The sequence below is a fragment of the Ictalurus furcatus genome, chromosome 23 (assembly GCF_023375685.1).
Source record: "Ictalurus furcatus strain D&B chromosome 23, Billie_1.0, whole genome shotgun sequence".
In the NCBI taxonomy this organism is placed as follows: domain Eukaryota; kingdom Metazoa; phylum Chordata; class Actinopteri; order Siluriformes; family Ictaluridae; genus Ictalurus; species Ictalurus furcatus.
In genome coordinates, this window is record NC_071277.1 from 18,746,939 (window position 1) to 18,774,879 (window position 27,941).

Sequence of the window (27,941 nt, forward strand, 5' to 3'; positions counted from 1 at the left end):
AGTTGAAGTATATTCCCATTGATGTATTACATGTTTCTTTAGAGGAGAGTCCACCAGCGTGGACCTCGAAATGTGAAGGATCTGGAGAGATTCTGTATGGAAGAACGGTCTCAGATCCCTCGCCATGTATTCTCCAACCTCATCAGGCGTTATAGGAGAAAACTCAGAGCTGTTATCTTGGGGAGATAGGGAGGTAGCACAAAGTATTGACTCAAAAGGTGCCAATAATTGTTGCACACCTAGATTTGGCTAAGTTTTTATTTTTTTTATTATTTTAATTTTTTTAAATAAACCTGTTTTCTTTGCAATCGTTTGATATCCATGAGAGTAGAGTATTTTTGTGAACTGTATGAACAAAAGATCAAAAGGTTAAACACTAAAAACAATTTTTCACAGCTTTCTTTGCTCATATTTACCAAGGGTGCCAATATTAGTGGAGGACACTGTATATATACCCTGAGGAGTGAGTGTATATATATGTAGTGTGTATATATATATATACATACATACACACACACACACACACACACACACAGATAGATAGATACTTGGCATAATGGAAGATTCTCTTCGAATACAAATTCTCAGAATAATTATAAAGTAATAGAGTTGCAGTACCATAACAATAATTACCTGATAAAGAAAGAAAGAAATGATACAATGAATGTAAAATTAAATAACAGTAAAAGTAAAAAGATAAAAAGAAGAAAAAGCTTTTCAAAATTGATAAATAGCGATGAATCATAACTTTTAAAACAGTTTTATTATATTATGTTCTTACACACACACACACACACACACACACACACACACACACACACACACACACGCTTTGTATTCAGTCTGGGGTTCGTTGTTGTCATAAAATTCTTCATGGTTTTTTTCTTGGAAATCATAACACCATCGCACATGGGACTTTGGGTCTGACTGACTCTCTGACTGACTCTGTTCTTGATTGATGTGACCTTCAGCATGACCCTGAGCAGCAGCTGAGCTCTTGTAATGAATGAAATGAAAGAAATGGCCGTCAGGGTAGCGGAACCATCTTTTTCTCCCCGAGATCCTGAGGATATTATATGTAACACTCATATTGAACAGGAAATAATTAAGTCAGAAGACCTCAGAAATCCACCAGGGCATTAATGGCTCAGCTTCATTTACCTGTCCAACTAACCCTGACTCTTTAGTGAGAACAGGAACTGACTTGCTTTGCGGACGGTCCACAACATTAAACATAACTCTAAATGGATAAAAAGTGGCACATCGTTCTTCAAGAGCATAAATTTAAAAATGTAATCGTTGGAAAAGGTGCTGTGGTGTAAGAGGAACTTTTTTTTTTTTGGCTCACAGGAAAATTAACGCTGATTTTGGACTGAGAAAGGGGGCGGAGTGAAGGACTGTTAGGGAGTGTCTAGAAAATGACTGACATAAGGCCCATGTAAACACAAATATGCTTCCGGACCATAATGCAGTTTTCCAAACTTGTATTCACAGCCGGTTAACATATTCATGCTTAGGCCATGGCCTTAATGTTAATGTATGTACAGCGGTGCTTGAAAGTTTGTGAACCCTTTAGAATTTTCTACATTTCTACATAAATATAACCTGAAACATCATCCTGCAGATTTTCACACGAGTCCTAAAAGTAGACGAAGAGAACCCGATCAAACATTAAAAATGTTTACGCAAACGCTTCTCGTTTAAACCAAAACGTTTCGGTCTCGTCGAGCAACAAAACATGTTTTCAGTAGATTTCTGACTCAAGTGATCTGCAGAAGGGCAGCAGTGTTCTTTTTTGGAGAGCGGTGGCTTTCTCCTTGCAGTCCTACCATGCACACCACTGTTGTTCAGAGTTCTCCTGATGGTGGACTCATGAACATCAACATTAGCCAATGTGAGAGAGGCTTTTAGTTGCTTAGAAGTTACCCAGGGTTCCTTTGTGACCTCGTGGACTCCTCCATCTGTTTACAATCTGTCTGAGTGTAGATCGGTGGAGTCCAAACTCTTTAGAGATGGTTTTGTGACCTTGTCCAGCCTGATGAGCTTCAACAGCTCTTTTTCTGAGGTCCTCAGAAATCTCCATTGTTCGTGCCGTGACACACTTCCACAAACACGTGTTGTGAAGATCACACTCCTGTTCTTTAAATACAACGGGCGTCTACTCACACCTGATTATCATCCCATTGACTGAAAACACCTGACTCTAATTTCACCTTCAAATGAACTGCTAATCCTAGACGTTGACATACTTTTGACCCTCACGGATATGTAATATTGGATCATTTTCCTCAATCAATGAATGACCACGTGTAATATTTTTGTCTCATTTGTTGAATTGGGATCTCTTTGTCTACTTTTAGGGCTTTGATGATGATGTAGGTCATATTTATGTACGTACAGTATGTAGAAAAATTCTAACGGGTTCACAAACCTTCAAGCAGCACTGTATGTATAAGTGTGTGTAGTCTTGTAGGCGAAGGCGCTCTCTGTGGACTCCCAGCCTCTCGCTGTTTCTCGGCATTGCTAATGAATCCCACAGTGCATCCGCTCACATCTTATTAGTTTATTTTCCGATTTTCCTCGTCATTCCGTTAATAACATCTGATCACATCTTTCATTTCCTTTCACTCCTGTAAAATTCTAAGATGAGGTTTGCTAATACGAGGCTTTACTTGTTATCGAACCGTTCCCGAGACTAATTGATCTGTTGTGAAACGCGATAGATTTACATCACATGATACAGAAATGTCGATGTATCATGCAGCAGTGCTGAAGTTTTACTGGGATTTTAATTGTGGTGTCGATTCATTCTCTGTAACAACGGATCTGCAAATCACAGGTTTATATGAATGCACGTGTTTAAATACGCTTCAAATAAGTAAACTGTTTCTATATGAATAACTTATGCAGGAACTGTTTGGGTAAAATTTATGGAAGGAGTCTCCGGTGTCAGTGCTTCGCAACAATCAGAGGTGAAGCTGTAACGTTAAGTTTTCCGACAACTTGTTTGTTTGTTTGTTTGTTTATTAACTTTAAAAGAAAGGCTAAAAGAGAGGCTTCTGAGGGAACGACTGCTGCAAGATACTCTAAGCGAAAGTACGACCCAACTTGTTTCATGGATGTTCCAGAACATTAAATGTAACTATAAATGGATAAAAATCGTTTTTTATTTATTTATTTATTTTTTTGCGAATTGCTAAGGTGTAAGGGGAATAAAACACGTCAAGACCCTTATACGGAAATATAGAAATGTCAGCTTCAGGGTGGTTCCATCCATCCTGTTGGTGATTATTTTCCCATAACAGCACACCCCCAAGCTAGTTATGCATTATGTATGATATACTCCTACTCGAGAATGTTGAAACCTTTGGCTGCACTCAAAATTCATCACATTCGGTACTTTTTTTTTCTGAAATGCAAAACTTGAAGAGTCGTGAAATCTTCATGAGGTCGCGTCAGATGTCACTTGGTCGTTGCGATGTTATGACCTGTTATTACACGGGAAAACGCCGACGATAGGAAGCACGGTGTTTATTATTCAGAAGCGTTTCGTGTTCTGTGAATTTACACACCGGTATTTAGCTTGAAGCGTCGTTGTCTGAAATTCGATAACGCCAATGATTAGCACACGTTACACAAGACGTTTGATCCTGGGTTTTTTTTTTTTTTTTTTTTTTTTTTTGGAGCTCAAATCAAACGTTCGGAGACGAGGGGCGAGAGCGATTCTGCATTCGAAGCTGAAAATTGATTCTTTGCATTTGGTGCGTGGCGATGTGTAAAAACTGCAGCCATGGCTGATGAATAAACAGGAAAACATGAAGCCAAGTATTTTTCACGTCTGACTAAGATCTCTCGCTCTCTCTCTTTCTCTCTCTCTCTCTCTCTTTTCTCAGGTTAACAGGATTTCAAGTTCCCGCTCCAGTCACAAGCACAGGCTCCGTTTTCTCCCTGCGTCTCACCAGCGACTTCGCCGTGAGCGCCCACGGCTTTAAAATCTATTACGAAGGTGAGGCGCCTCCATTTTTTTTTTTTTTTCCTACTCTCTCCCAGCTACTGATTTCTTGCACTGTGAATTAACTCATGCGGAATGTATACGCTGTCACGTCAGACCGCTTATTTAAAAGCGAATTATTGACAGGAGTGATCAAGGGCAAGCTATATGAGCGGGAATCGTGTTAAACATCGGTCTGGAGTTTCTAGACGTCTCCTGAGGAACTGAATGAACCGCTTTGAAAACGAATTCAGATCAAAAGGACTCATTTTATTTAAAAAAAAAAAATAATAATAATGTGTCCTGATTTGCTTGGAGATGAGCTGAAAATCTTCAGACGCCTGAAAGTTAGATTCATGCATGATCCTATTTCTTATCATTTTAAGGAATCGTGTGAATGAAATACATCCGAAACGGTTTTCCTAATCATTGTATTGTAATAAATTGTTGTAGAGTGCCTTTTTTTTTTGCCTCTCCAACTCACAGCCGGTTTTAACTAACACCACCCACTCCTCATTAATATTCATTAATGTTAAATGAATAAATGCTGTAAGAAATGTGATTTTTGTTTCATTTTTTTTTTTAATGCAGACATTTTGTCTGAAACTTGTTGCTGTTTTCAGCAACAAGTATATGCTGGATCACTATTTAATGTCATGAAAATCTCAGGTTGAATCAGTTTTCCTGACCTGTGCGTGTGTTTCTGATGCTGTCGCGAAAACTGTTTTCTGATTATGAGGAGTCGGAGAGAAGTTGGAGGTTTGCCAAAAAACAGACTTTAGTTCAGTCAGGACTATTGACGAGAATGATTAGGAGTGATTTTATGGTCGACGGAAGAATGAATTTATTCATTCGTTCGCTTAATTTGTTTATTGTTTCGCCAATTCCTAACCCACTATCTGCATGTGAGTGTGTGGAGGCTAACACATGCTAGCTAACTATCCTCTTTCACATACATGAGCTCACAGACAGCCATGATTGGTCAGTGTCACTCTGATTGATGGGGGAACAATAACACCTTCTAGCTTTGCTAGACCATGGCTCGGTCGATCCGGTTTTTAGGATTTGATTTCGTAATGTCTCTCAACGATAGGGAAACTCCAGTTCAGTAACCGGTTGAGGTTCTGAAGGACATGGGTGATATAGCATGTTGACTGGATGTCGATTTATATGTATTGTGTAGATCCTTGATGAACAAACCGAAAGAAAAACTTCCTGAGAAGAAACCTGCCCTCTTCGGGGTGATACCTGATTGTGGGATTGTAAATCATTACAGTACACTGGTGTAGCTGTTTACATTGGTTAAGGTTCTTCGTAGGATGGTGGTATTTGATTTTGGATGCAACCTTCACCAAATAGGGCTTTAGGAGTCGAGTCGGGTCTCGAGACATTTTCTGTATTGACTTGGACTTTTGACTTCTCGCTGGATATGGACTTGGTCTTGATTGATACTGTATAAAAACGATGGTGCAAAGTTTGACAAGTAGCAACTTTAAAACAGCCGAATCAGTGGTGCGATTTACGAATGAAGCCAACTAGCTGAAATAAAGGCTTAGCCTTGTGAAGGATTTGACGGTTTCCGGTGTCGACCTTAACTCGGTCTTGCGTTTATTTGGACTCGACTCGACTTGACTTGGTCTTAACCTGCTTTAGACATGGTCTTGATGCAATCTTAGCCAGTCCTGGTCTTGACTCAATCTTGGAATTGATAGTGACAGTCCTGACTACATCCCTAGTACGGTACTGTACTTTCTCTTGTCACTGTGATTGTTGCATCAAAGGTACATCCTTAAAAATAATTAAAGGACCACGTACGTTCCTTTAAAGCTTTACACTAAGTGCTAAGTAAAGGTACTCTTTACTTTGCCTTGCACCACCAGGGTTGGGGGTTCAAATCCCGCCTCTTCTCTGTGTGTGCGGAGTTTGCATGTTCTATCCATGCTTCGGGGTTTCCTCTGGGTACTCCGGTTTCCTCCACCAGTCCAGACACATGCATTGTAGGCTGATCGGCATTTCCAAATCGTCCGTAATGTGTGTGCGATTGTGCCTTGCGACAGGTTCGCACCCTGTCCAGGGTGTCCCCCGCCTCGTGCCCTGAGTTCCCTGCGATAGGCTCCAGGCTCCCCGTAACCCTGTGTAAGATAATCTGAAAATACCCCACTTGCACCGTTCCAGGTCAAAGATGCACCCTTGACGGTACCACCGCAGGAAAGATAAAGATTTCTGAGCACGTGTATGCGTTGTACTCTAGTCGGCTTTTCAGATAAATCTCTCATATGATGTAGGTCAGTATTTTAAAAGCTGTTTTTAAATAAAGTTAGGGTTTTTTTTATATCACAGCTGAAACGAGAATCCCCACTAGCTGGAGATTTCACATTTTCTTATAGTCTAAAAACCCCTAGAAAATTCACAGTAAATGGCATTTAGAAGGAAAAAAAAAAAAAAAAGAACCAAGAGTGATTCACATTTTCCTTGTGTCAGCCCGTCGGGTTTCTGAAAACCCTCACAGAACAATGTTTTCTCACGTAAAGTGAAGCGTAATGGATATTTCACTGTGAGAGAATTTGGCGAAGATGAGGGTTATGATTGGTCATGTCTGCAGGGGCTTATGCATGAGAGGAGAACCCTTACTGCATCCCAAATATCTCCCCTGTCTCTCTCTCTCACTCTCTATCTCTCTCTCTCTCTCACACACACACACGCACACATTCTCTCTCTTTTACCACCTGCCACCCTCCTGACCCGACCGCAGGATGCCTCCCCCATCTGCTCCATCATTTACACGCTGAATAATTCAGCCTCACCCGTCCCCTGCCTCACACTTTTCTAACTTAATGTTCTTTGGAATTTTATAGGCTTTGGAATATTAATCCCGCACGATATTACTCACTGGAGGGCACCGGATGTCAGTGTGCTCATGTCTCGTTATCTATCAATGCTGCAGATCTGGATTCCGAATGAAGGAGCGTCCCCATTAAGCGGATCTATTAACGCCTGAGTTGGAGAGGGTCTCGTTAAAAGGTGCCAGGTGCGACGACAGGTGGGATCGAACTGCGCGCTTCACTATTGGTGTTCCAAATATAGTGAAAAGCCTAACCCCTCCCCCGCCATCTCTTTGAATCCCTTCTTCTGGAAGATGTTAAAGCTCGACTTATCTTTCAGACTCTTTCCTTCGGTCTAAAAAGCGTGTTTTAATGAGCCGACGTCTTTGACTTGATTTATTCAGCACCTCCTCCGTGCACTCTCTAGCACTTTCCATCTCATCTGTTTGCATTTTTCTATATTTCATGTTGATTCTGAGCACTGCCTGGGACATTTTTTCATAATCTGAGGCTTCTTCGATCGTTTCTCGTATTCCATCACTCTGCCTCCGCTGTGTGAGTGTGTCTTTGTGGTCTATTATGCGTACATGTGAGGGAGAAGGATGGAGAAGGCGGAGCAGGCAGGCCGAGACCGGGGGGGAGGGGGTTAGGGGAAGAAAACTCATTTTAGCTCTTGTCAGTCCTTCATCACGCAAACAAGCCAAACCGTGTTTGACAGTCGCCGCATTTGTGTTGATTAATGTGTCCATTGCCATCCGCCACAAATCAGCCTTCTCCATCTGGGTGTGTCAAGAGTTACATACAGAAACGTGACCTTTTCATGTGAGGGCACGTGGATTCGCACCGTATAAAGGCTAACATTTCAGAAATCTACCGCTCTATTAATAATACGCTGGAGACTCGACCTCACGGGGGACATTCCTTTGCAGGACGTACTCATTTCATGACTTCAGCATGTGCGCAAACCGACTCTGAATACTTGCCCGGGCTGCTTTGCTGAGTTCACTATTGATGACAAAGTATGTGTGTATGAAAAGGACAAAGAGATCTGTCGGATATCGCAATAAAGATGCGATTAAAATAGGGCTGAAGTTAGGATTTGAATGTATTTCCTGACTGCATGAGCAGCGAAGACACGGCTGCTGAAAAGGAATGGTTTTTCAAGTTTATTGGATGACGGAAAGAAAGACAGGCAGGCAGACAGACAGACAGATAGACAGATAGACAAACGCTTTATTGATCCCACAGGGGAAATTGCTTTGTTACAGCAGAACCCACAAAACACAGGGCGCAAAAGAAAATCGATAGAATACGGAGAGGGAGTAATACAATAGAAATAGATATAGAAAGGCGTACACGAAAAACCGTTCGAGCACCATGCACGTGGCGTCATGCAAAATCGCACTTATATCTCTATTCATTTTGAAGGAAAATCGCACAAAAAGAAAAGTAGGACGTTTTTGCGCCACTAAATTTGCACGATCAACCGACGCCGGGTTCTCGTGTCATTTCCTTCATACGTTTGTCACGCTTAATACTTAACTAGCTGGCTAGCTTGCTATATATCCGACTGTTATATTACCTAGCACTAATTAGTCAGGCAGATTGCACACTTTTAGATAAAAAATATCCAATGCCGCATGATTTCATCAGTAACCCGATATGTAGATGACATCTTAAGCATGAGGCAATAAAAACAATGTTTGCATACAACGCTGAGCGGAAGAGTGGGGAAAAAAATAAATAAAAGCTCTAAACCAGTATGTTGTTGTTGACAATCAGCCGTTATCGGTTGTTGAGAACAACGAGGGATTCGGACACATTGAGAATAAAAACGTATTTTACTTGACAGGCGTGCAGACGTTTTCCGAAGTGAAACGGAAACCCTACCCGATACAAGGCGACAAATGTAGCTAGCTAACAGGCTTTTCATTTAAACTCGGGAAATCTAAACCGAGCTAAATAACGTGTTCTGTGATGCCCCTGCTTGTTTACGTTGGAGCGTCGACCGGCCAACTGCGCTAGCTAATAAACGTATGCTTTCCCCAGCAATGTAAAGCAACTCGGAACCATGTCTTTTTCTTGATTTGCTCAGTCAGTTCCACAACAAGGAAATGATGGTATGCTAATACGCTATATGAAAGCTGGAGTGGAGTTTGATGAGCATCGATAAAAGAGCTCGGAACATTCCTCTTCACCGTTAATGGCTTTGAAGCATACTTCAGCATATAAGTTTGGGAGAATGTGCATGAAATTGCTTTTCTCTCCTCGACTGTTGCCTGGTTGTAGTGGTGGAGTGGCGTCACGGAGGACGTTGAGATGAAGTACAGTAGATGCAGGAACATCACATATACACCACGTCGGAAAAATTTTTACTTCCATCATCTTCAAAAAGCAGCAAAAATGTATTAGACATGTGAGAGAATAAATACTGTAGCTCTTCTCCTGGGAGAACTCTGTGCCAACCACTTCGGTTCCTCACGCGGTGATCCGGAACGAAAACGAATGAGACGTTTTCTCAGAACGCAAAGGCATCACACGTCATTTTCCGCCATTAATATGCATAACGGACAAATTTGATTTAAAGCTAACTACTTAGATCTATTCTTTGGTTGATGCCATGTACTATTCGGTTTCAAGTTTCAAAGTTCGTCACACATCTTTGTGCCCACTAACTCGGAGCCGGGCCGAAAAGTTCATTTCAGTCCAAAATACAAGACAAAACAAAACAAAAATACCTGACCATGTTTTAAAACTCCTACCACGTTAGCAACGGTGTATCTTAGAGGACAGACGTATTTAATTAAATGAATTGACCTTTTTGCCTATTTGCACTTTAATTACACATTTTTTTTTTATAGAATTAGCAGATATATGTATATTACAACTTAAAAGTCCTAGAATTCTAATAGCATAACCAAAAAGGATGGTTGTGGTGAGGGAAGGTGAAATTTCTTATCATCTTTAGATGATTAACAGAGGCCTGCAAGTTTTATTATAAATGGAGTGTTATTTGGAGCTATCCTCGATTCCCTTTCCACATTCCCAGCTGAAGAGAAGCAGCCTCACAGCGTCATGCTGCCACCACCATGCTTCACCATGGATATGGTGCTCTACAGGTGACATGCTGGGTTGTTTTTGTACCAAACATATCTTTTATGTCCAATATCTCCACAAATCTCTGCCTTGGTCTCATAACACATTTTGCCACATTGTTTGATTTAGGTGATTTGTATTTTTTAAAAATTTTTGTGAGAAAGAGCTTCCGTCTAGCCACGCTACCCCATAGCCCAGACACGTGAAGTATACAAGAGACTGTCGTCACGTGCAGAGAGTGACCAGTACTTCAGGCCAGATATTCCTGCTTTAGTATTCCTGTCTCACTGATTCATTTCCTTCTTGTCCTTTCGTCAGTTTTAAAGAGACGTTCTGTTCTTGGTTTTGTCGCCATGGCGTGCCGTTTTCTCCACTCGTTGATGATGTCCTTCAGCGCTGTGATATAGCGTATTTTTAGGATACGTTATGACGCGCACCGTTGTCCAAATGTTGTTAGAACACACTGTACATTACCTCAGTCTCGATTCACACTTCTTCATTTTTTCGAGTTGTCATGGTAACGTGGTTGCATAATGTCAGGAGCTTTGAATTTAGACCTGGTTAAATGTTTCACTGACTTTTTTATTACTCGCGTCCCGGTTTATAAACATAACAGAGACCTACCAGCCAATCAGAAATGAGGTTTGTTTGTTTTTCGTTTTTGTTTTTTTGCCATAATTGAGTCTTCATAAAATACATATAAACAAAAGTCACGAAGCATATGCTAAATGTTACGTTTGTAATGGCTACATGACATATCGCTGTCAGATGTAACCTGTCATAACCGATCATGTGATCCAGTGTTTTGACAAATATTTATTATTAATTTAGCGCTTTTTTCAATTCAGATTCGCACAAATCTGCCTAAAAAACAGGACTATGATCCAGAAAAGTGTCTCAACGTGTTTTATTTTTCAATTCCCAAACACCTGAGTTGTAAATATTGGGAAGTGGGATGACTTGAAAGTATTTTTTCCGGTCCACAGGTCTCATTCTTTCTATATTGCCTGAGAGTTGAGTCTGATTTTCCATTTTTTGACCTTGGCTTTTTATTCCTCAGCTGCAATGTAAGAACTGGAGTTCAGCTTTTCGTCGCTAACATTCATTGCCAGTGAATATACAGACAGCGTTTTCAGAGTCAGTTATCAGACCAGAGATAAACACAGATTATTGCATTCATACTCGAGGACAGCGTTTGCTCACGTTCCAGCGCTCACGATCACTTTAACTGCGGGATGCCTGTGTTGTCTGAGCTTAGCATTGCGTCGGTATTGAAATGCGTCGATCGTTTGCATGGTGATGCCAAGAAAGAACGTCGAGATAATGGGAAATTTCAGCGGCTCAATGGGCTCCTCTGAAACAGATCCACAGCTGCAGGGAAGGCATCATTCAACAAAGCCAAATGGATGGTTTTGACATCTCAATACACGTGTGTGAATTGATTTTTTTTTTTATCCAGCGTGGGTGTATAATAGATACAATGCTAACTGTAATTCCTTTTCCATAAATAATTATATTAATGTGTATTATGCCTATGTAATTATAAATATGACCTTCATACCATCTACATGTATGTATTTTGATGAATTGACTGTTAGTCAATTCATATCTTTTACAGCATATATATATATATATATATAAAATATGTATTAGTTTAATGCTGTTCTTTTCATTATTGCCCACACATACTGCACAGTGGTTAAACTTGTGTTTTCCAAATAATGCACCATTTCGAATAACATTTCCTGATTTAATTACACATCTAACGTGATGTGCTGGGATCGTTTTAAACCGTTGTCTCTTCTTCTGCTATCGCTGTCTTGCATCGTATTTCTTTACGGTCTTTAAATTGTGGTTTGTTCCAACTTATCTAAGTGTGTGTGTGTGGGGGGGGGGGGGATTAGGGGTTCGATTAGAGTTTTTTTGTTGTTGTTTATTTGTTTTTGTTCGTTTTTTGAGCCACCGAATGACCACCAGAAATAATCAGGCTGTATACATCCTGTGTATGTATGTAATTAGTTGACTCAAGCTTGTTGCCATTTTCATTCCTTTTCATCCAGTTCTAATTTTTTTTTTCTTTTCTAACGCTGTACTCACATAGGTGAATTGCGAGAGAGAGAGAAAGAAAGAAAGAAAGAAAATAAACGAAGAGACTCTCGGGAAATGAAATAAGCGCTCGGCAGCGAGCAGCTCTCCTCGAAAATAATTGTATAGCTTTGCTTTTATTTTTTACTTCTGCCATGTCGAACCCAAGGCCTGTAATTTACTTCTTCACTAATTTCATCTATAATATAGAATGTTAATTGAAATCCAGTGACATTGCCCTCCAGCTTTTGCTAATTGAACTGATGTTAATGGGTTTTCCGAGCCTCTGTTATTCAAACGTATGCGCTGTATAGCCTATTGTACGTTTTTTTTTCTCTCTCTCTTGCTGTGCTTTCTAACTGTAAAGCGACCTTGATTGTGTAGAAAGCCGGTATGAAAAAATTAACTTATTATTATTATTATAATTATTATTCGCTGTCCTTTTATTAATATATGGCGTCATTTTAATAGAACTTTTTATGAACACCTGTAATATGCCATCCTTTCCTCAGTGAATAGGTATAGAAGGAAAATCTTTCCGTAGAGATAGCTTGTTATTTGTGAAAATTGCTAAACTCGGTGGCTCCAAGCGTCCAGCTCTAGCGTTAGTTCGACCCAAGCTTCCGTGCCGAGCGCACTCATTGATGTCGTATTGCTTGTACGATCCTTCGTTAATGTATTCCACCAATGCTTTTATGGGCGTATTTTCAGGACAGAGGCAGGTCTAACGATGAGGCATAATCGCAAACACAGAAATCTGTTGGAAAGTTCATGAAGGTTTTGTAACTATGGAATTTTGGGATGAAGATTCAGAAATGCGCATCATACACTGGCAATACTTCACTAGGGCTGGTGTACGCAACTGAAAGAATTTGCGTCTCGTTAATATTCTAGCTACAATATCAGGTGAATTTCAGAATTTGAGTCCTTGGAATTAATTTACAAATATATATGTAAAGTATATAGTATGTATGTATGTATATGTATGTATATAGTGTAGCGCTATATATTCGTACAAATCTCCATTTCAGCCAGGATTGCAGAGCAGCTTCCGTGTTTTTATATATATATATATGTATATATATATATATATATATATATATATATATATATATATATATATATATATATATATATATACTCCTTATAGTCGTTGTGTGTAGACCTTAATAGTTTTTGAGACTGTGCTGAAGAATATGCACTGTATTAACCTAGTCCAATGAAATAACTCCATCAGCTCAGTGAACGAGAACAATTTTAGTCAATATGTCAGTGTCTTTGTCTTATATGGAAGCATTCTCTATTAGCATTCTGTTCATTTTGTAGCTCATCTGCGCTGAGGGTGTTGGCAACCGATACGCCCCCAAATCACATTTGGACGTCATTACCTTCATGATGCGCTATTTGCTTCTCATCATTTTTACTAATATGACAAGAGCCAGCTAGGAAAGCTTTGAAAATCTGTTTGTTTTTTTTTAAAAACATCACACACAATTGATTGTAATGGATGCATTACCATTAGCTCCTGCTGTTTTAGCACAAAACTCAGAGTTTTAGGGTCTTAACCCTGCTATTTACATGTTTGTTTGTTTTTTTCTTGGCTGTTCTTTTGGAGGAAATGGTAGTTATGTTGTGGTCAGTAAACTGAAGATATTTCTGAGGAGAAATGTTCTGTCGTATAAATGATACATGATTACAAATAGTTGTCCAGAATTTGTCCAGTGCATTGGATTCTGCGAATGAAGCTGTAATTCTGAGCGTACGGTACACTTCCTGTTGGGTTTTTTTTTTTTTTATAACCTGTTACTCTGTACAAGATGATCCCAATAAACTCTTGGTCGAATCCTATGACAGACGGTGCGGCAACTTGTCTTCTCAATAGTAGATTATATGTCGAAGATGCTCTAATGTTAGATCTGCTATTAAAGAAAATGACTACATTCTGCTTACATCATGATCGACATCACAAACAACGGCGATCAAATGCAAACAAAGTAAGGTCGAGGTAATGAAGATATTTTTGTCGACTAGTTTAGATTTCGCCATCGTCCCTGCCGTATTTGTAGCTGTCCTGTGAGTTTCACGTAATCCTACGCCATCGTCCTATTGGAGGATTTTAGACGAGAGTAGTATCCTGTGTCACACTGAGATTGAACTAAAAAAAAAAATCTTGGACACTTCAAGAACTTTGTCATCAGCTGTCTATGGTCGCAATGGCACCAAATTGACCGTCACATTACGCGTTCTAAGACCGCCGATCTCGACTCACCACCAAAGAATTCTTTTACAATGTGCGGATTTTGTCTATCACAGCGAAATCAGGCTGAGAAAACATCCGGTGCAAACCTAGAACATTTCTAATCCGTCTTTGGCTAACGTAAAGGACTTCCAAACTCTTTAATGCTGGATTGAAGTCCTCTATAGAAAGTTTGTATGCGGTGGTGATTATGACATTGTTTAAATGGTTTCTGTCGGGGATGGGGGGGCGGGGTGAAGTGGTTTTGGCTGGTAAACAATGAAGAGACGTGAGTCAATGATGAGGTTTATTTAGTTACTTAAGAATAAGAATACGGAGCAAAAATGAACAGGTAAGATAGAAAATTAGCATTTAATCTTAGCATGTGCTACGCTTGTGACTTTCAGTTATTGACTTGCTATTAACTCGGAAAGTCAGGGCGCTTAGAGTTGTAATTACTGTGCCATTGTGGTGGCACTCGAGGTGCACCGACCTCGGATATTTCCGATAGGACTTAAAGGCAAGAGCTGATTAACCTGTTCCTGTTTCTTTCCAGAGCTCCAGAGCAGTTCCTGTGGAAACCCAGGCGTTCCTGCCAAAGGGATTCTGAACGGCACACGGTTTAACGTGGGTGACAGGATCCAGTACCGCTGTGTGCCCGGGTACACACTGGATGGTCATGCTCAGCTCACTTGCGTCACCAGCACATCCAACGTAGCTGCGTGGGACTTCCCCGTACCCATCTGCAGAGGTGAGGCTTTGCTTGCCTTCAGATTTATATCAAATCACATTCATCTCAACACAGTTGAGGCCAAAAAATGTTAGGCTAAAGATATTCAAGGTTGAGGCTTGCAAGCTGGAGAATACCATTCGAAGTGTGAAGCACGGGGGCGGCAGTATCATGTTGTGTTTTGTTTTGTTTTTTTACTGGAAAAGGGACTGGTACACTCCAGAAAATCTCTCTATGTGTAGAAATACTGAAGCAAAACCTCAAGACATGAGCCAGAATGTTAAAACTTGGTCGCAGCTTCCTTCAGGTGAAGTGAGAAAGTTTAAGTATCTTGGGATCCACTTGTAAAGTGATGGAAAAGAGAGCACGAGGCCATTTTGGATGTATTTTTTTGGTAATCCTTCACACTGGGCAGATTGGTCACTTATCAAAAATAACTATAATGATGGTAAAATTGCTCAGTGGTGAGTTACAGACCTCAGGCATGTTGTGGAGAATCCTAAAGTGATGCCTCGAGGGATACAGGTTCAGGGCAGTTGTTAAAAACCGTGTGTGTGTGTATGTGTGTGGGGTTTTTTTTTTTTTTATTGTAAAATTTCCAGAATATCGCTGTCGGAACTATAACACCGACTGGTCTCCTGAGGAAAGGTGTTAAATTTGTGTTCTCTAAGACTTCTCAGCAACATTTGAAAAGGTTAAGGCTATTTTGCGCTCCAGATTTCAGCTAAAGGCGTCTCTGTGTGACAGCAGTCTATAGAAATTATAACCTTCTGATCTTCCTGGAAGACTCGTGCAAACCCTTGTGCTTTCAGCCATGTGGCCCGGTTATACGACGTATTTCTAAGAAAGACAATGCTCTTAATGGTGCTTGATGGTGGATGTAGTGGTGGAGACCTATTTTAGGATGTCTTGCGTATTTAATTTATACTCGGAGGGCTTCGGACCGATCTTTAATTCATGAGAATTTAAAAAGATTGACTGAGAAATCAGCAATCCGGGCGAGTTCTTACCGTAGCTCGAGGAGCATGGGAGGAAAAAGGTAGTGTTGTCCTCGGAAAGACCTCGTGAAAAAAGAACTAGTGGATTTATTGATTCGAAGTTTTGTTCCCAATTCCCCAAAACAAAGTTTGAAAAAAAAATACAAACCGAAATGATGAATAAATGTTGCTTGATGTTTGCGGATCAGCTGATCAGGGTATTCGGGCGTAGGAGCTAGCCTGAGGTGTTTCCAAATGATGTAAGCTAAATTTGTGCACGCTGACTTCTACCTTAAATCCACAAACTAGCCTTTGGGGCATAATTCGAGATAAAGTACACAAGAAAGTCAGCTGGACTTACTTAACCTGGCTGTTTATTAGAATAGTGAGCTGCTGTGTAGTGTATGTTGGTTTTTTTTGTTTTATTTTTTGTAGCCTTAGGTTATGTGAGCTTTTATTACCTCAAAGGTGTGAAAGGCTAGCAAAGAAAAAAAAAAAAAAAAAACAGTACGATAACACTTTTTATACTACGGCGCTGTGGAATTCTTCTTGATTTTGATTGTAGTCAGTGTTAAAGAATTAACGAGCGAATATGTCTGTATGTTGATTGATCTGAAGCAGATACGTGTATCCATGTATAAATCATTTAAAGGTAAGACGTTGAATGCAGTATAAGACTTGAGGAACATGCTCAACATGGTCAATATCACGAAACCGTGACCTAGAAATAGTGTAGAATGTTGAATATTAAGTATTCGGGTAGCGCTGCCGCCTCGCAGCTCCAGGATCAATCCCGAGCTCGGGTGTGTATCTCTGCCTCACACCCAGTGTCCATGCGATGAAACACTTTCTGGAGGGACTGCGACTTAACAATAAATCAGGGTTATATGCGCATGCCCTCAAGGATTTTAATTCCTAAAAACAACAACAACAACAACAACAACAACAACAACGTCGAACTGACTGTCTTTTGCGGACGGTATTTGATCTGGAGGTCTGCCATTGCTGTTGTAGCAACTCACTGTGACCTTGCAAAAATCATTAGAACAAAATAAATAGCGTAGGAGTCGACTGAGGAGATGAAGAGCTGTGGAAAAGTCCGGAACAATCATCTGCTCGGTATTTTAGTTGTGTTTTTGCAACAACAACAACAACAAAAAAAAGACTTCCCGGTCTTTTTCTTACCCAGATGTTAATGGAAGTACCAATAGATCTAGCCCTGTATGGCGAAAAGCGCTCTCTATATCTGTTTAAAAAAAAAATAAATTGTTTTCCAGGCTGTCCATTTGGTCCATCTCATCCTCTCATCCTGGTCTTAAAACACTTTGCAAGTGGCGCACAGCTCTCATAACAGGCAGATGGTCTTTTGATGTAATATTCCACAGAGAATCTCGTCCATTCTCTTGATGTCCGAGAACATCCAGTGTGTAAACTCACCCCGTTGCTCTCCCCTTACTTAAACTCCAAAAGCAAGCAGACCAAGAGGAATATCTCTCTAACATCTGTTTGAACTGCGAAAATCGCTGTACTGTGAAAATACAAAAATACAAATATGTCACGGATATTCTTCTTGCTGGAGCTCTTTCAGGCTCCGCTTCCGTTCCTGCATGCGGAACACGGATTGCCCTTCACCTCTTTTGTCATTCCATGTTCTCATGCTCTGACATTTTTCTGTCAAACTTCTGTACATTCTGCTGAATTCTGGATTTTGATCGGTTAGAACGTGTTGATTCATTTTCTCTAACTCTGAGGCTAGTTTAAACTAGAAGGCTAAAATTTGTGAAAGAACTTTGATGTTGGCTTGACAGAGCCCGCTAAACAGTTTCGGGAGCAGCTGCTAGGACCTTGCTAGGCGGTTGCTATGGTATTCCATGTAATTGCTAGAGTGTTGCAAGGTGATATTCCAGTTTATTGCTGACGTATCGCTACGTATTGGGCGCAAAGTGGCTTAGTGGTTCGCCTCACACCTCCAGGGTCGGGGGTTCGAGTCCCGCCATGGCCCTGTGTGTGCGGAGTTTGCATGTCCAAAGATATTCCCCCAGTCCAAAGACATGCACGGTAGGCTGATTGGCGTGTCTAAAGTGTCCGTAGTGTATGAACGGGTGTGTGAGTGTGTATGTGATTGTGCCCTGCGATGGATTGGCACCCTGTCCAGGGTGTACCCCGCCTTGTGCCCCATGCTCCCTGGGATAGCCTCCAGGTTCCCCCGTGACCCTGAAAAGGATAAGCGGTGTAGAAGATGGATGGATAGTACTGCTAGGTTGTTCATACTGTATTCTAAACCAGTTGGTTGCTAGGATCTTGCTAGTTTCTTGCCATTCCAGTTGGTTGATAGGGTGTTGCTGGGTGGTTGCTATGATATTCTAGGTGGTACAAGCTCGGTGGTTGCTATACTAACCCAGTTTGTTGCTAGGTGATTGCTATGCTATCACAGGTGGTTGCTAGGGTGTGACTATGTGCTTGCTATGAAATTCCAGGTGGTTGTTAAGGTGTTGTTAGGTGGTTATGATATTACAGGTGGTTCATAGGGCGTTCCTAGCTGGTTGCTGTGATATTCTAGTTGGCTGCAAGGGTGTTGGTTGGTGGTTGCTATGCAAACCCGGTTTGTTGCTAGGTGGTTGCTATGATATTCTAGGAGGTTGCTAGGCACTCTCACAAATGTTTTATTCCAAATACTGTTCACAAAATATCAAAATATTAGAAATAACACATATTTTGGTTATTGTCCCTGCTGAAAAAACCCAATAGAAACCCTCATAGAATTTGTAGTATTTTTACTGGTTATAATGTGAATTGTATTGGTTTTAATGGTTATAATGCGAACTGTATTGGTTTTACTGGTTATGATGCGAATTGTATTGGTTTTACTGGTTATGATGTAAATTGTATTGGTCGTAATGGTTATGATGTAAATTGTATTGGTTTTTCTGGTTATGATGCAAATTGTATTGGTTTTACTGGTTATGATGTAAATTGTATTGGTTTTAATGGTTATGATGTGAATTGTATTGGTTTTACTGGTTATGATGCGAATTGTATTGGTTTTACTGGTTATGATGCAAATTGTATTGGTTTTACTGGTTATGATGTAAATTGTATTGGTTTTAATGGTTATGATGTGAATTGTATTGGTTTTAATGGTTATGATGCGAACTGTATTGGTTTTACTGGTTATGATGTAAATTGTATTGGCTTTAATGGTTATAATGTGAACTGTATTGGTTTTAATGGTTATAATGCGAACTGTATTGGTTTTACTGGTTATGATGCGAATTGTATTGGTTTTACTGGTTATGATGTAAATTGTATTGGCTTTAATGGTTATAATGTGAACTGTATTGGTTTTACTGGTTATGATGCGAATTGTATTGGTTTTACTGGTTATGATGTAAATTGTATTGGTTTTAATGGTTATAATGCGAACTGTATTGGTTTTACTGGTTATGATGCGAATTGTATTGGTTTTACTGGTTATGATGTAAATTGTATTGGCTTTAATGGTTATAATGTGAACTGTATTGGTTTTAATGGTTATAATGCGAACTGTATTGGTTTTACTGGTTATGATGCGAATTGTATTGGTTTTACTGGTTATGATGTAAATTGTATTGGCTTTAATGGTTATAATGTGAACTGTATTGGTTTTAATGGTTATAATGCGAACTGTATTGGTTTTACTGGTTATGATGCGAATTGTATTGGTTTTACTGGTTATGATGTAAATTGTATTGGTTTTATTGGAAACTGTATTGGTCGCTGTGGGTCTCTACTGACAATTTGTTGCCTTCTATTGGTGGCATGTTATGTCTAGTGGATACCATTAAGGACCAGTAATGGTAATGGTTTTAATGGTTAGCTGATGGTTTGTAGTGGAAACCATTGAATTTCTGTGCTGGTTTCTATAGTTGTTTTCAGCAGAGGTGTTAACATTACTCATGGTACGAACAAGTTAGGTAATGTCATGTCAGGGAACCTCAATTAAGCACTGCAGATCCAGAAAATGTGTCACTACGGGAAAAATCTGGGTCTTGGAAAAGAAGCTGCTCGTCCGACACGTGCTTGTAGTGAATGAATTCTGCAATCTATGAATTTTGAGCAAACCTTTTCCGAAGTTCTCCGTATGAAATATTCACCATATATGAACTCGAAGGCTTTGCCTGATCTCGGCTCAGCTGTGCACGTCAGCAAGGCATTTCTGCTTGGACATGACAAGTTTCGCTTCTCTCGCGGCAGAGTAACGTTATCTGTGCTCACCTCCTTGCTCGTCTCACGTCCGAGCCTAAAAGCGCTGAGATCAAACACATTATCGTTTAGGAGCTGTTTGTCTCCGGGTAGCGTCGAGGCAAACATGAATATTTAAAAAAAAAAAATCCAGCATGAAAACGTAATGCAGAATGGCAAGGACATTATCATTTCAAAGGCTTGTTTTTTATGGTTACTAAATTCAGGACCTGCAGGCTGTCTCTGGTTGTATCACAGTCAGAATCCGTGTGTGGTACCAGTAAGGCTCGTGTTTCATGGGAATAATGTTTAAAATGCACTGTGTATTGTAAGTAAAACTTCAAAAGCACGCTTGCAAAATGAAAGTGAAGGTTCAAGTATTTGAGGCTGGTTGATTGTTTCATATTTTAATCAGGAGAAGAGCTTGCATTGGAAAATGTGCCTTAAACCCAACAGGGCTAATCGGGGCTCAACGTTTTCATTACAGCTCTTTACAAATCTGTGACATGACGGATGAAGGGGCGGAGCTGCCTTCAAAGCCCTGGCAGCTAAATTTGGCCTAAATTTTGGGAGCTGACTAATTTGCTAGAAGAGGAGTGAGAGATTCCTTTATGTGAGACCTCTCGAATCTTGGAATAATAATAATAATAATAATAATAATAATAATAATAATAATAATAATAATAATAAATAACATTTATTTAGCACCTGATCTTCAGTAGACAGTGCTGACTGGTTTTAAACAACAACAACAACAACAACAACAACAACAACAACAATAATAATAATAATAATAATAATTATTATTATTATTATTATTATTATTATTATTATTATTATTATTATTATATAACAGTAATAACAATATAATAAAAACAATAATAATAAAATAATAATAATAGTAGTAATGATAATGATAACAACAACAATAATAATAATAATAATAATAATAATAATAATGATAATAATAATGATGGTAATAATACTAATAATGATAATAACAATAATAATAGTAATGATAATAATGATAATGATAATAATAATAATAAATAATAATGATAGTAATGATAATAATGATAATAATAATAATAATAATAATAATAATGATAGTAATGATAATGATAATGATAATAACATTAATAATAATAATAATGATGATACTACTACTACTACTACTACTACTAATAATAATAATAATGATAATTTTCAGGTGTATAAATTGACCGCGTCTAGTTGTGATTTCGTAAGACAAAAAACAAACAAAGAAATAAATTTAACGTTGAGCCTCAGACACATCAAGATCACTTTAAATACTTTATTTGTGTAATAATTTATTGATTTATTTGACTTTAAATATTGTAAACGAACTTGTCTGTACACACATTTATATTATTCATTTGGTTCTATTTATATTTATTTGTATTCTATTTAAATTCTACATCGAATTTTCTAAATTAGCTACTGAGACTAAATGGGAAAATAAGAACATAAAGCAAACAAACAAACAAACAAAACTCCTTCAGTTCACTTTTCAGCCTCAGGCAGAATGCTAATACATAATGATTTGTCACCATTTTAAATAAATAAATCTTGACTACGAAGTGTTATCTGAGTTCAAGTCCGCTTGACTTTTTACTAACTGATGAAATCAAATTGCTGGGCCCCGGAGCTTATAAATTCACCTTCTGCTCACTATTATTTCACTAGTACTGTATATCTTCTCTACTTAGTGTTTAGTTTGTTTATGAGCGGATTAAACGTCGAGTTTAGCACCCCGTGATGCAGAATTCTCTCATATAACACTCAATGATTATGTCTTGCTGTGAAATTACAAAGCAGTTCAGTGGTAGATTGTGAATTTTACCTGCGTTGTATCTCCACAATCCAAAGCACAATGCTTTCTCAATATTGTTGGTCATGGAATGGCTCGAAGTCCCGAGCGCGTGTTAGGACATCACTCGGTCCACGTTGCCTTCAAACCGCGTCTGTTTTGCATAATTGACCGAATGGAGTTTCTGAAGGGGGAGAAGTGTTTATTTCCCTTGCCTCCAGTAACGTATTTGCATTCGGCTATTCCTATTAATACGGTTTTGGTTTATGATCCAGTGTGTGAAGAAAGAATAATTTAACTGTTTTTTTTGGGTGCAGATCTCAGACCTGACGCTTGTCTGAGGTGCTCTGAATGCTAATGAATGGTAATTCAGTCGAGTCAAACTGCCTTATAGACAAAGATTTATAGTTACTGAGGATTATTTCCGACAGACGGATTAGTTCTGTGTCTTTCCTGATGAAACCGAACGGATAACTGCTACAGGTTCTGTGGGCGGAGCTACTGTTACATCCCTGAAGTTGTTCATTTTCCTGTAAGAGCACGCGATTTACCAATGATCGCAGTTTTATTATAGAGCATGTTCGATATAGTCGTGTTTAATGTTGTGGAATGTCAGTGAAACAGGTTCCTGTTCTTACGTATGTCATAGCATTTTTTTTTTCTCTCCCTCTCGGAGTTAATAAGACTTGTAATGTTACGGAAAAGTCGCAAAGCATCAACGAAACGATACAGCTGACACCGGAGACTCCTTCCATAAACGTTAAATAAACATCTCCTCATGCTGCAGCCCGAACTCTTATCACAGCTGCTGTTATAAATCAATCAATCAATCATTCAATCAATCAACGTCTGACCAATCAGAATCAAGCTGTCAACAGTGCTGTGGGATCAATTGAAATAAATTTAAATAAATAAATGAAAGGGTATTTACAAGGCTTCAGGGAGCAAGACTGAGTTCACATACGGTGCAGTACGTCCACAACCGAGTACTGATAAATAAATAAATAAATAAATTTGTCTGAGAGAAAAAACAACAACACACCGGGGGGGGGGGGGGGGGACCTTAAAAAAATCCTTTAAAAAAAATATGATTTTATTTTCATAATTTATGGACACATTTATGACTCCTGAGACTCTTTGTGTTCTTCATACTCTGCAATATAAAAAGTCTATGACAAAATTTTAAGTTTACCTCTAAATGCAGGTCAAAGTCAGCGCAAATCATATTAATACCCGGGTCATCCGTACTCATTATATGATGAATAAATTCCATGCTGCGGGAAGAAAACCAAATTGCGTGCAGTCGTTTAAACTGTTAAGTAAGCATTCTTCTACTTATAATGGATGCTGCAGCATTCAGCACGATAATGGATAATATATTTAGCCCAAATTGATATTTATTCATCCTAATGTTTCCAGAATTACAGCATAAATAAATATATACTTTACACGAGCAGACAAGATGATCAAAATGCTGCCCGCGAGACTCGCCCTATCATCGGGAGATTGCACGGTTGAAACCCAACGGCGCCTCGGATATTCGTGCGAGTTCTACCAGGCGAAATCCTACCGTCCCATGCTGTCTGGGTAGGACGGGCATACTGATTCTCACAGTGCCAAATATGGGCAAAAGTATGAGTGCACGTGACCATCACAGCATTAGAAACACAGAGTTATATACAATGTCTCAGTATGCTGGTGCATTACCGGTATGTTCCAGCATGACAATGGACAAAGTGAGCTCCATGGGTTGCCAAGGCTAGACTGGAAGAACGCAGGTGTTCTGAACAGATCCCTGACCTCAGCCCCACGGAACACAACCTTCGGGATGTACTGGAACTGGAACTTCCTCGCACGACATCAGTGCCTGATCTCACTAATACTCTTATGGCTGAATGAGCACAAATCCCAACAACCACGCTCGAAAAGTCTAGTGGAAAGCCTTCCCAGAAGAGTTGAGCGCATTATAAGAGTAAACGGGGAGTAAATCTGAAATTAGATCAACAAACTCACGCGTCAACAAACTTTTGGCTATATCCTGTAATGTCTGCAGAAGAGGGTGTTATGCAGAAGTGTGTTATGCTGCAGAAGCTGGCTTCATGTGTTACAGAGGAAGCACGTGTCAGCCTTCACGTCCTTCAGACTTTTTTTTAAGCCATTGTACGATGGGGAGATCTCGCTGGTGGATGGGAATAGGGAAATGACCAAATTAGGGAGAAAGCAGGTGGGGAAAAAAGACCAGACGGAAAACGGTGGCCGCCGGTTGTTCTGGAATTGTGACATGTGATGTGGCATTGTTCTACAGAAACCCGAACGCTACAAAAATCCCCCGCCCCCCGACTCTCTGCTTCAGTCTCTTTTGAAAATCCTTGACGATATATAAAGGTCGTTAGCAGTTTCCAACAGTTTGTGAATTTCATCCAGTGCACTTTAAGCGCCTAAATGAAGTCGCTAGTTCGCGGATTGGCGATCTGCTCCCACTCTTGTAAGTATGGACTGTGATGGCTTTGCAGCTGAGATGGTCTATAACCGATAAAGTTTGTGGCAGTGTAGGACAGCTTTTCACTCGTTAGTCCATCTGTTCGTTATTTGAAATGCTTGCGTTTGAGTTTTAGTGACTATGTGACAGTGGCTTTGACTTAAATGTTTTTTTTTATCATCCTGAAAAAGTGCCGTGTGTGGAGTATTTCACACCAGGTTCGAGTCATTTCATGTGTTTCTGTGTTGGTTCTCCAGCGGAGGACACGTGCGGAGGAACCTTCCGGAGTTCCAGCGGTGTGATTTCCAGCTCAGACTTCAAGAACGACTACAAGAACAGCGGAGAGTGTACGTGGACCATCGTGGCTGACCCTGGAGACACCATTTCGCTCGTCTTCACCGACTTCCAAATGGACAACAAGTTCGACTACTTGGAGGTGGAAGGATCAGAGCCGCCGTCGATATGGTGAGAGGTTCTTCTGGGTTTTTTTTTTCTTCTTCTTCTTCTTCTTTTTCTCTGGTTTTCACACGATGGAATGTATGATCGATCTATTCCTGCTGCAATATTTCACTCTTACGTAGCGGCGTAAGGAACTTGCTGAGTTTCAGTCAGCGTTCTGCTGTGATAATGTCCTCATGTTCTACCCGTCATTCCACTTCAACGTCATGTGTAATCGTGTGTAAATGGATGTTTTGTGACTAGATTTGTCATGTAGATAAATAAATCGACATTATTTGGAAAGAAAGAAAGAAAGAAAGAAAGAAAGCATATATTAGCTTATAGCTTGACCTCTACGTGAGGAATAAAACACTTGGGGCTGTGCTGTTAGAAGAAATTAATCAGTGACAGGTTGGTGCGATGAAGCGTAGCTACCGCTTCCACTCTGATGTTGATTATTTTCCAATAACGGCACAAACCGACGCGTTTTATTCCTTTTACACCGCAGCAATTTGCCAACGATTACATTTTAATTACTTAAAGAAAAGACACGTCATACTTATTTATTTTTTTTATCCATTAATGGTTGCATTTACATTGGAAAGTCTACCAAACGAGCATTATTATGTAGTTATTATGAAGATGTTATAGAAAATGAATCCACTTTAACTAGCTTTAACACTTGGAAACAGTTATCGCTGTAGAGGCTTCAAATATGAGTCCAAAAATGGAAATCGTGTCGATTGAATTCTTCATCTGAAACTTATTTTCCATCTCAAGCCACTTGAGTGAATGAGTTTCACTATTGCAGATACTTTACCACATGCGTAGATGCTGATATGTTTCTTAATCAAATCCTGTGGTGCATTTGAAAAAAAAAATAAATAAAAATAAAAAAAATTCCAGCGCATAATTCCGCAGGTGCTTAATAACTGTTCCTGTCTTGTTTGTCACGGCAATATTCTGTACAATTTCCCCCACCAGCGCGTTCATCGATTCTGGTGAACCGCTCCCGAAAGCTACATGATGAAGTAGATGCATTTTTGTGAAGCTGGAACAAGCTTCCTGTCCTGCTCTCGCACCAAATCCATTAGTTTCGTTCAAGTGACCTTTAGGTAATTCCACCCAACATGTTACTGCCGAAGGGGTAACAAAATCCGATTGTAACTTTCAGATCCCTCATAGTTTCAGAGATAAGTAAAGGTGGGGGGGGGGTGGGGGGGAGGGAGCTTATGAAGCAATGCCTCGACGTATTCGCACTCGACCAGAGTGCTGTTGAACGTTCGGTGCTGATTGGTCAGAAGGTGCCGCTTCATTTTAAACAGCTCTGACAGTGGCAAGGCGAGGCACGCGTGGACGGATTAAAAATGGTGCGTAATCGTTGATACGGTGAGGATCCCAGACGGCGAGGAGGAGTCTGTTTAGCATTTTACGGAGTAAGGAGTCTCCAGTGTCAGTGGCTTGCAACTTCCGACATTTCGAGATCGGCGGTTTCTCGGTAACAAGAGTGAAAAGACAGGCTGGTGAGGGAACGACTGTTTATAGCTGCTATAATGTAAGCCAGAACAGGACACTACCTTGTTTCACGGATGCTACACGATGATAAATTTAGCTATAAATGGATAAAAAAATAATAAATAGTACATGTTATTCTTTAATAAATAAGAAATTGTCAGCCTTTGCAAGCTACTGTGGTGTTAGAGGAATTAAAACATCTCAGGCCAGGATTTCATAGGAAAATCATCAACTTTGAGGTGGAACCGGTACCTCCGCTTTGCCCAGCACCCCCGGCTTTTCACTGAATTATTCTGAGAAGAGCTTTTTCACACTGCTACATAGAAATCTCGACCCAAACGCAACATGAGACTTAAAGGGGACACTTGACGAAAAAAAGGGGGAATACTTTTCCTTTGTTTCTGGGTCGTTTCCGAAAGCCTGTGGTCGGCCGATTTCAGATCACTCGACTCGTTCTGAAGTAATTTTGTGAATGCAGGTCGAGTGTGACTTGTATGAATTGTATGTTGTCTCTTCTCAGCACTTTTTTAAAAATTTTTTAATTTTTTTACAACGAAACAGTCTTTACAGAACAAGGACAAAAACGATTCTCTCGTGGAGAAAAAAAAGACTCTCTCTTGCATCTCAGAGAGAGCTACGACGCCTCTATCTCAAACGGGCCGATCCATAACGGCTCGTTTTCCTTTAGCTTTCATTCCCTCTTTTACAGTCTCGCTGTCTCAGAAGGTTTCCAGCTAACCCCCCGAACCCTGGAAAACAGAGATATTCGATACTCAACCCCATTACGTCGTCTCACAGATGACGGTTAAAAAAAAAACGACGCCACACAAACGACGACGCAGTCATGACAAGATTACTTTGCATATAATCGTACCGCTTCTGTGAAGCAGGAAAACTGGTGTTGCGTTGTTTTTGTTTGGAACAAACGCTACTTACCAGATGTTCTTCAGTGATTTCACTTTGGACCATTTTTTGTTGTTGTTGTTGGTGTTTCGGTTTGTTTAGAAAGTTCTCGGGAGTTTCGTCTCGCTTTGGCGACGACCTGCATCCGCTTTGTACGTCAAACCCGTGACTCGGTAGTCAATTTGAACAAGCTTTTTATTTTCTCAGCTCTCCTGGACAGTATTAGCGAGGCAGTATAAAATTACCGCTGGTCACAGGCTCTGTAAAAGCTCACCCACAGTCTATTAATACGGCTTGTCACTGAGCACATTACGCAGCTTTGTATAAACTGATAATGAGGCTCGGGCCCAGCTGGCCTATATTGTGTTTCTGCCCCAGCCTGTGCTCTGAGAATTTTCTGATATATGACTTTGTATCTCATTAAGCTTCTTTTGAGTCATCTAACATATTATAGAGTCGGTTCCATCTCATATGCTAATGTGGCTAAATACTTAAACGGTATGATTTCCTTTGCTTTGATACTTCTTTGATACTCGAGGTCTTTATCTGTTCTTTTGTGAACTCTACTTTCGTCAATGGCGATATTTCAGAGTCTGACCATTCTAAGAGCAGGCCAG

The 27,941-nt window shown here is 39.8% G+C and overlaps 1 protein-coding gene across 1 annotated transcript in view; it reads left to right on the plus strand.

Moving 5' to 3' along the window:
* The window catches only part of csmd3a (CUB and Sushi multiple domains 3a), a 345,806-nt gene that overhangs the window by 153,766 nt on the left and 164,099 nt on the right, over positions 1-27,941 (plus strand). Inside the window, exons 4-6 of the mRNA XM_053610949.1 lie at positions 3,894-4,006; positions 14,787-14,981; positions 24,726-24,933. Coding sequence (XP_053466924.1) covers positions 3,894-4,006; positions 14,787-14,981; positions 24,726-24,933 — 516 coding nt within the window. The remainder of the gene's footprint in view (positions 1-3,893; positions 4,007-14,786; positions 14,982-24,725; positions 24,934-27,941) is intronic.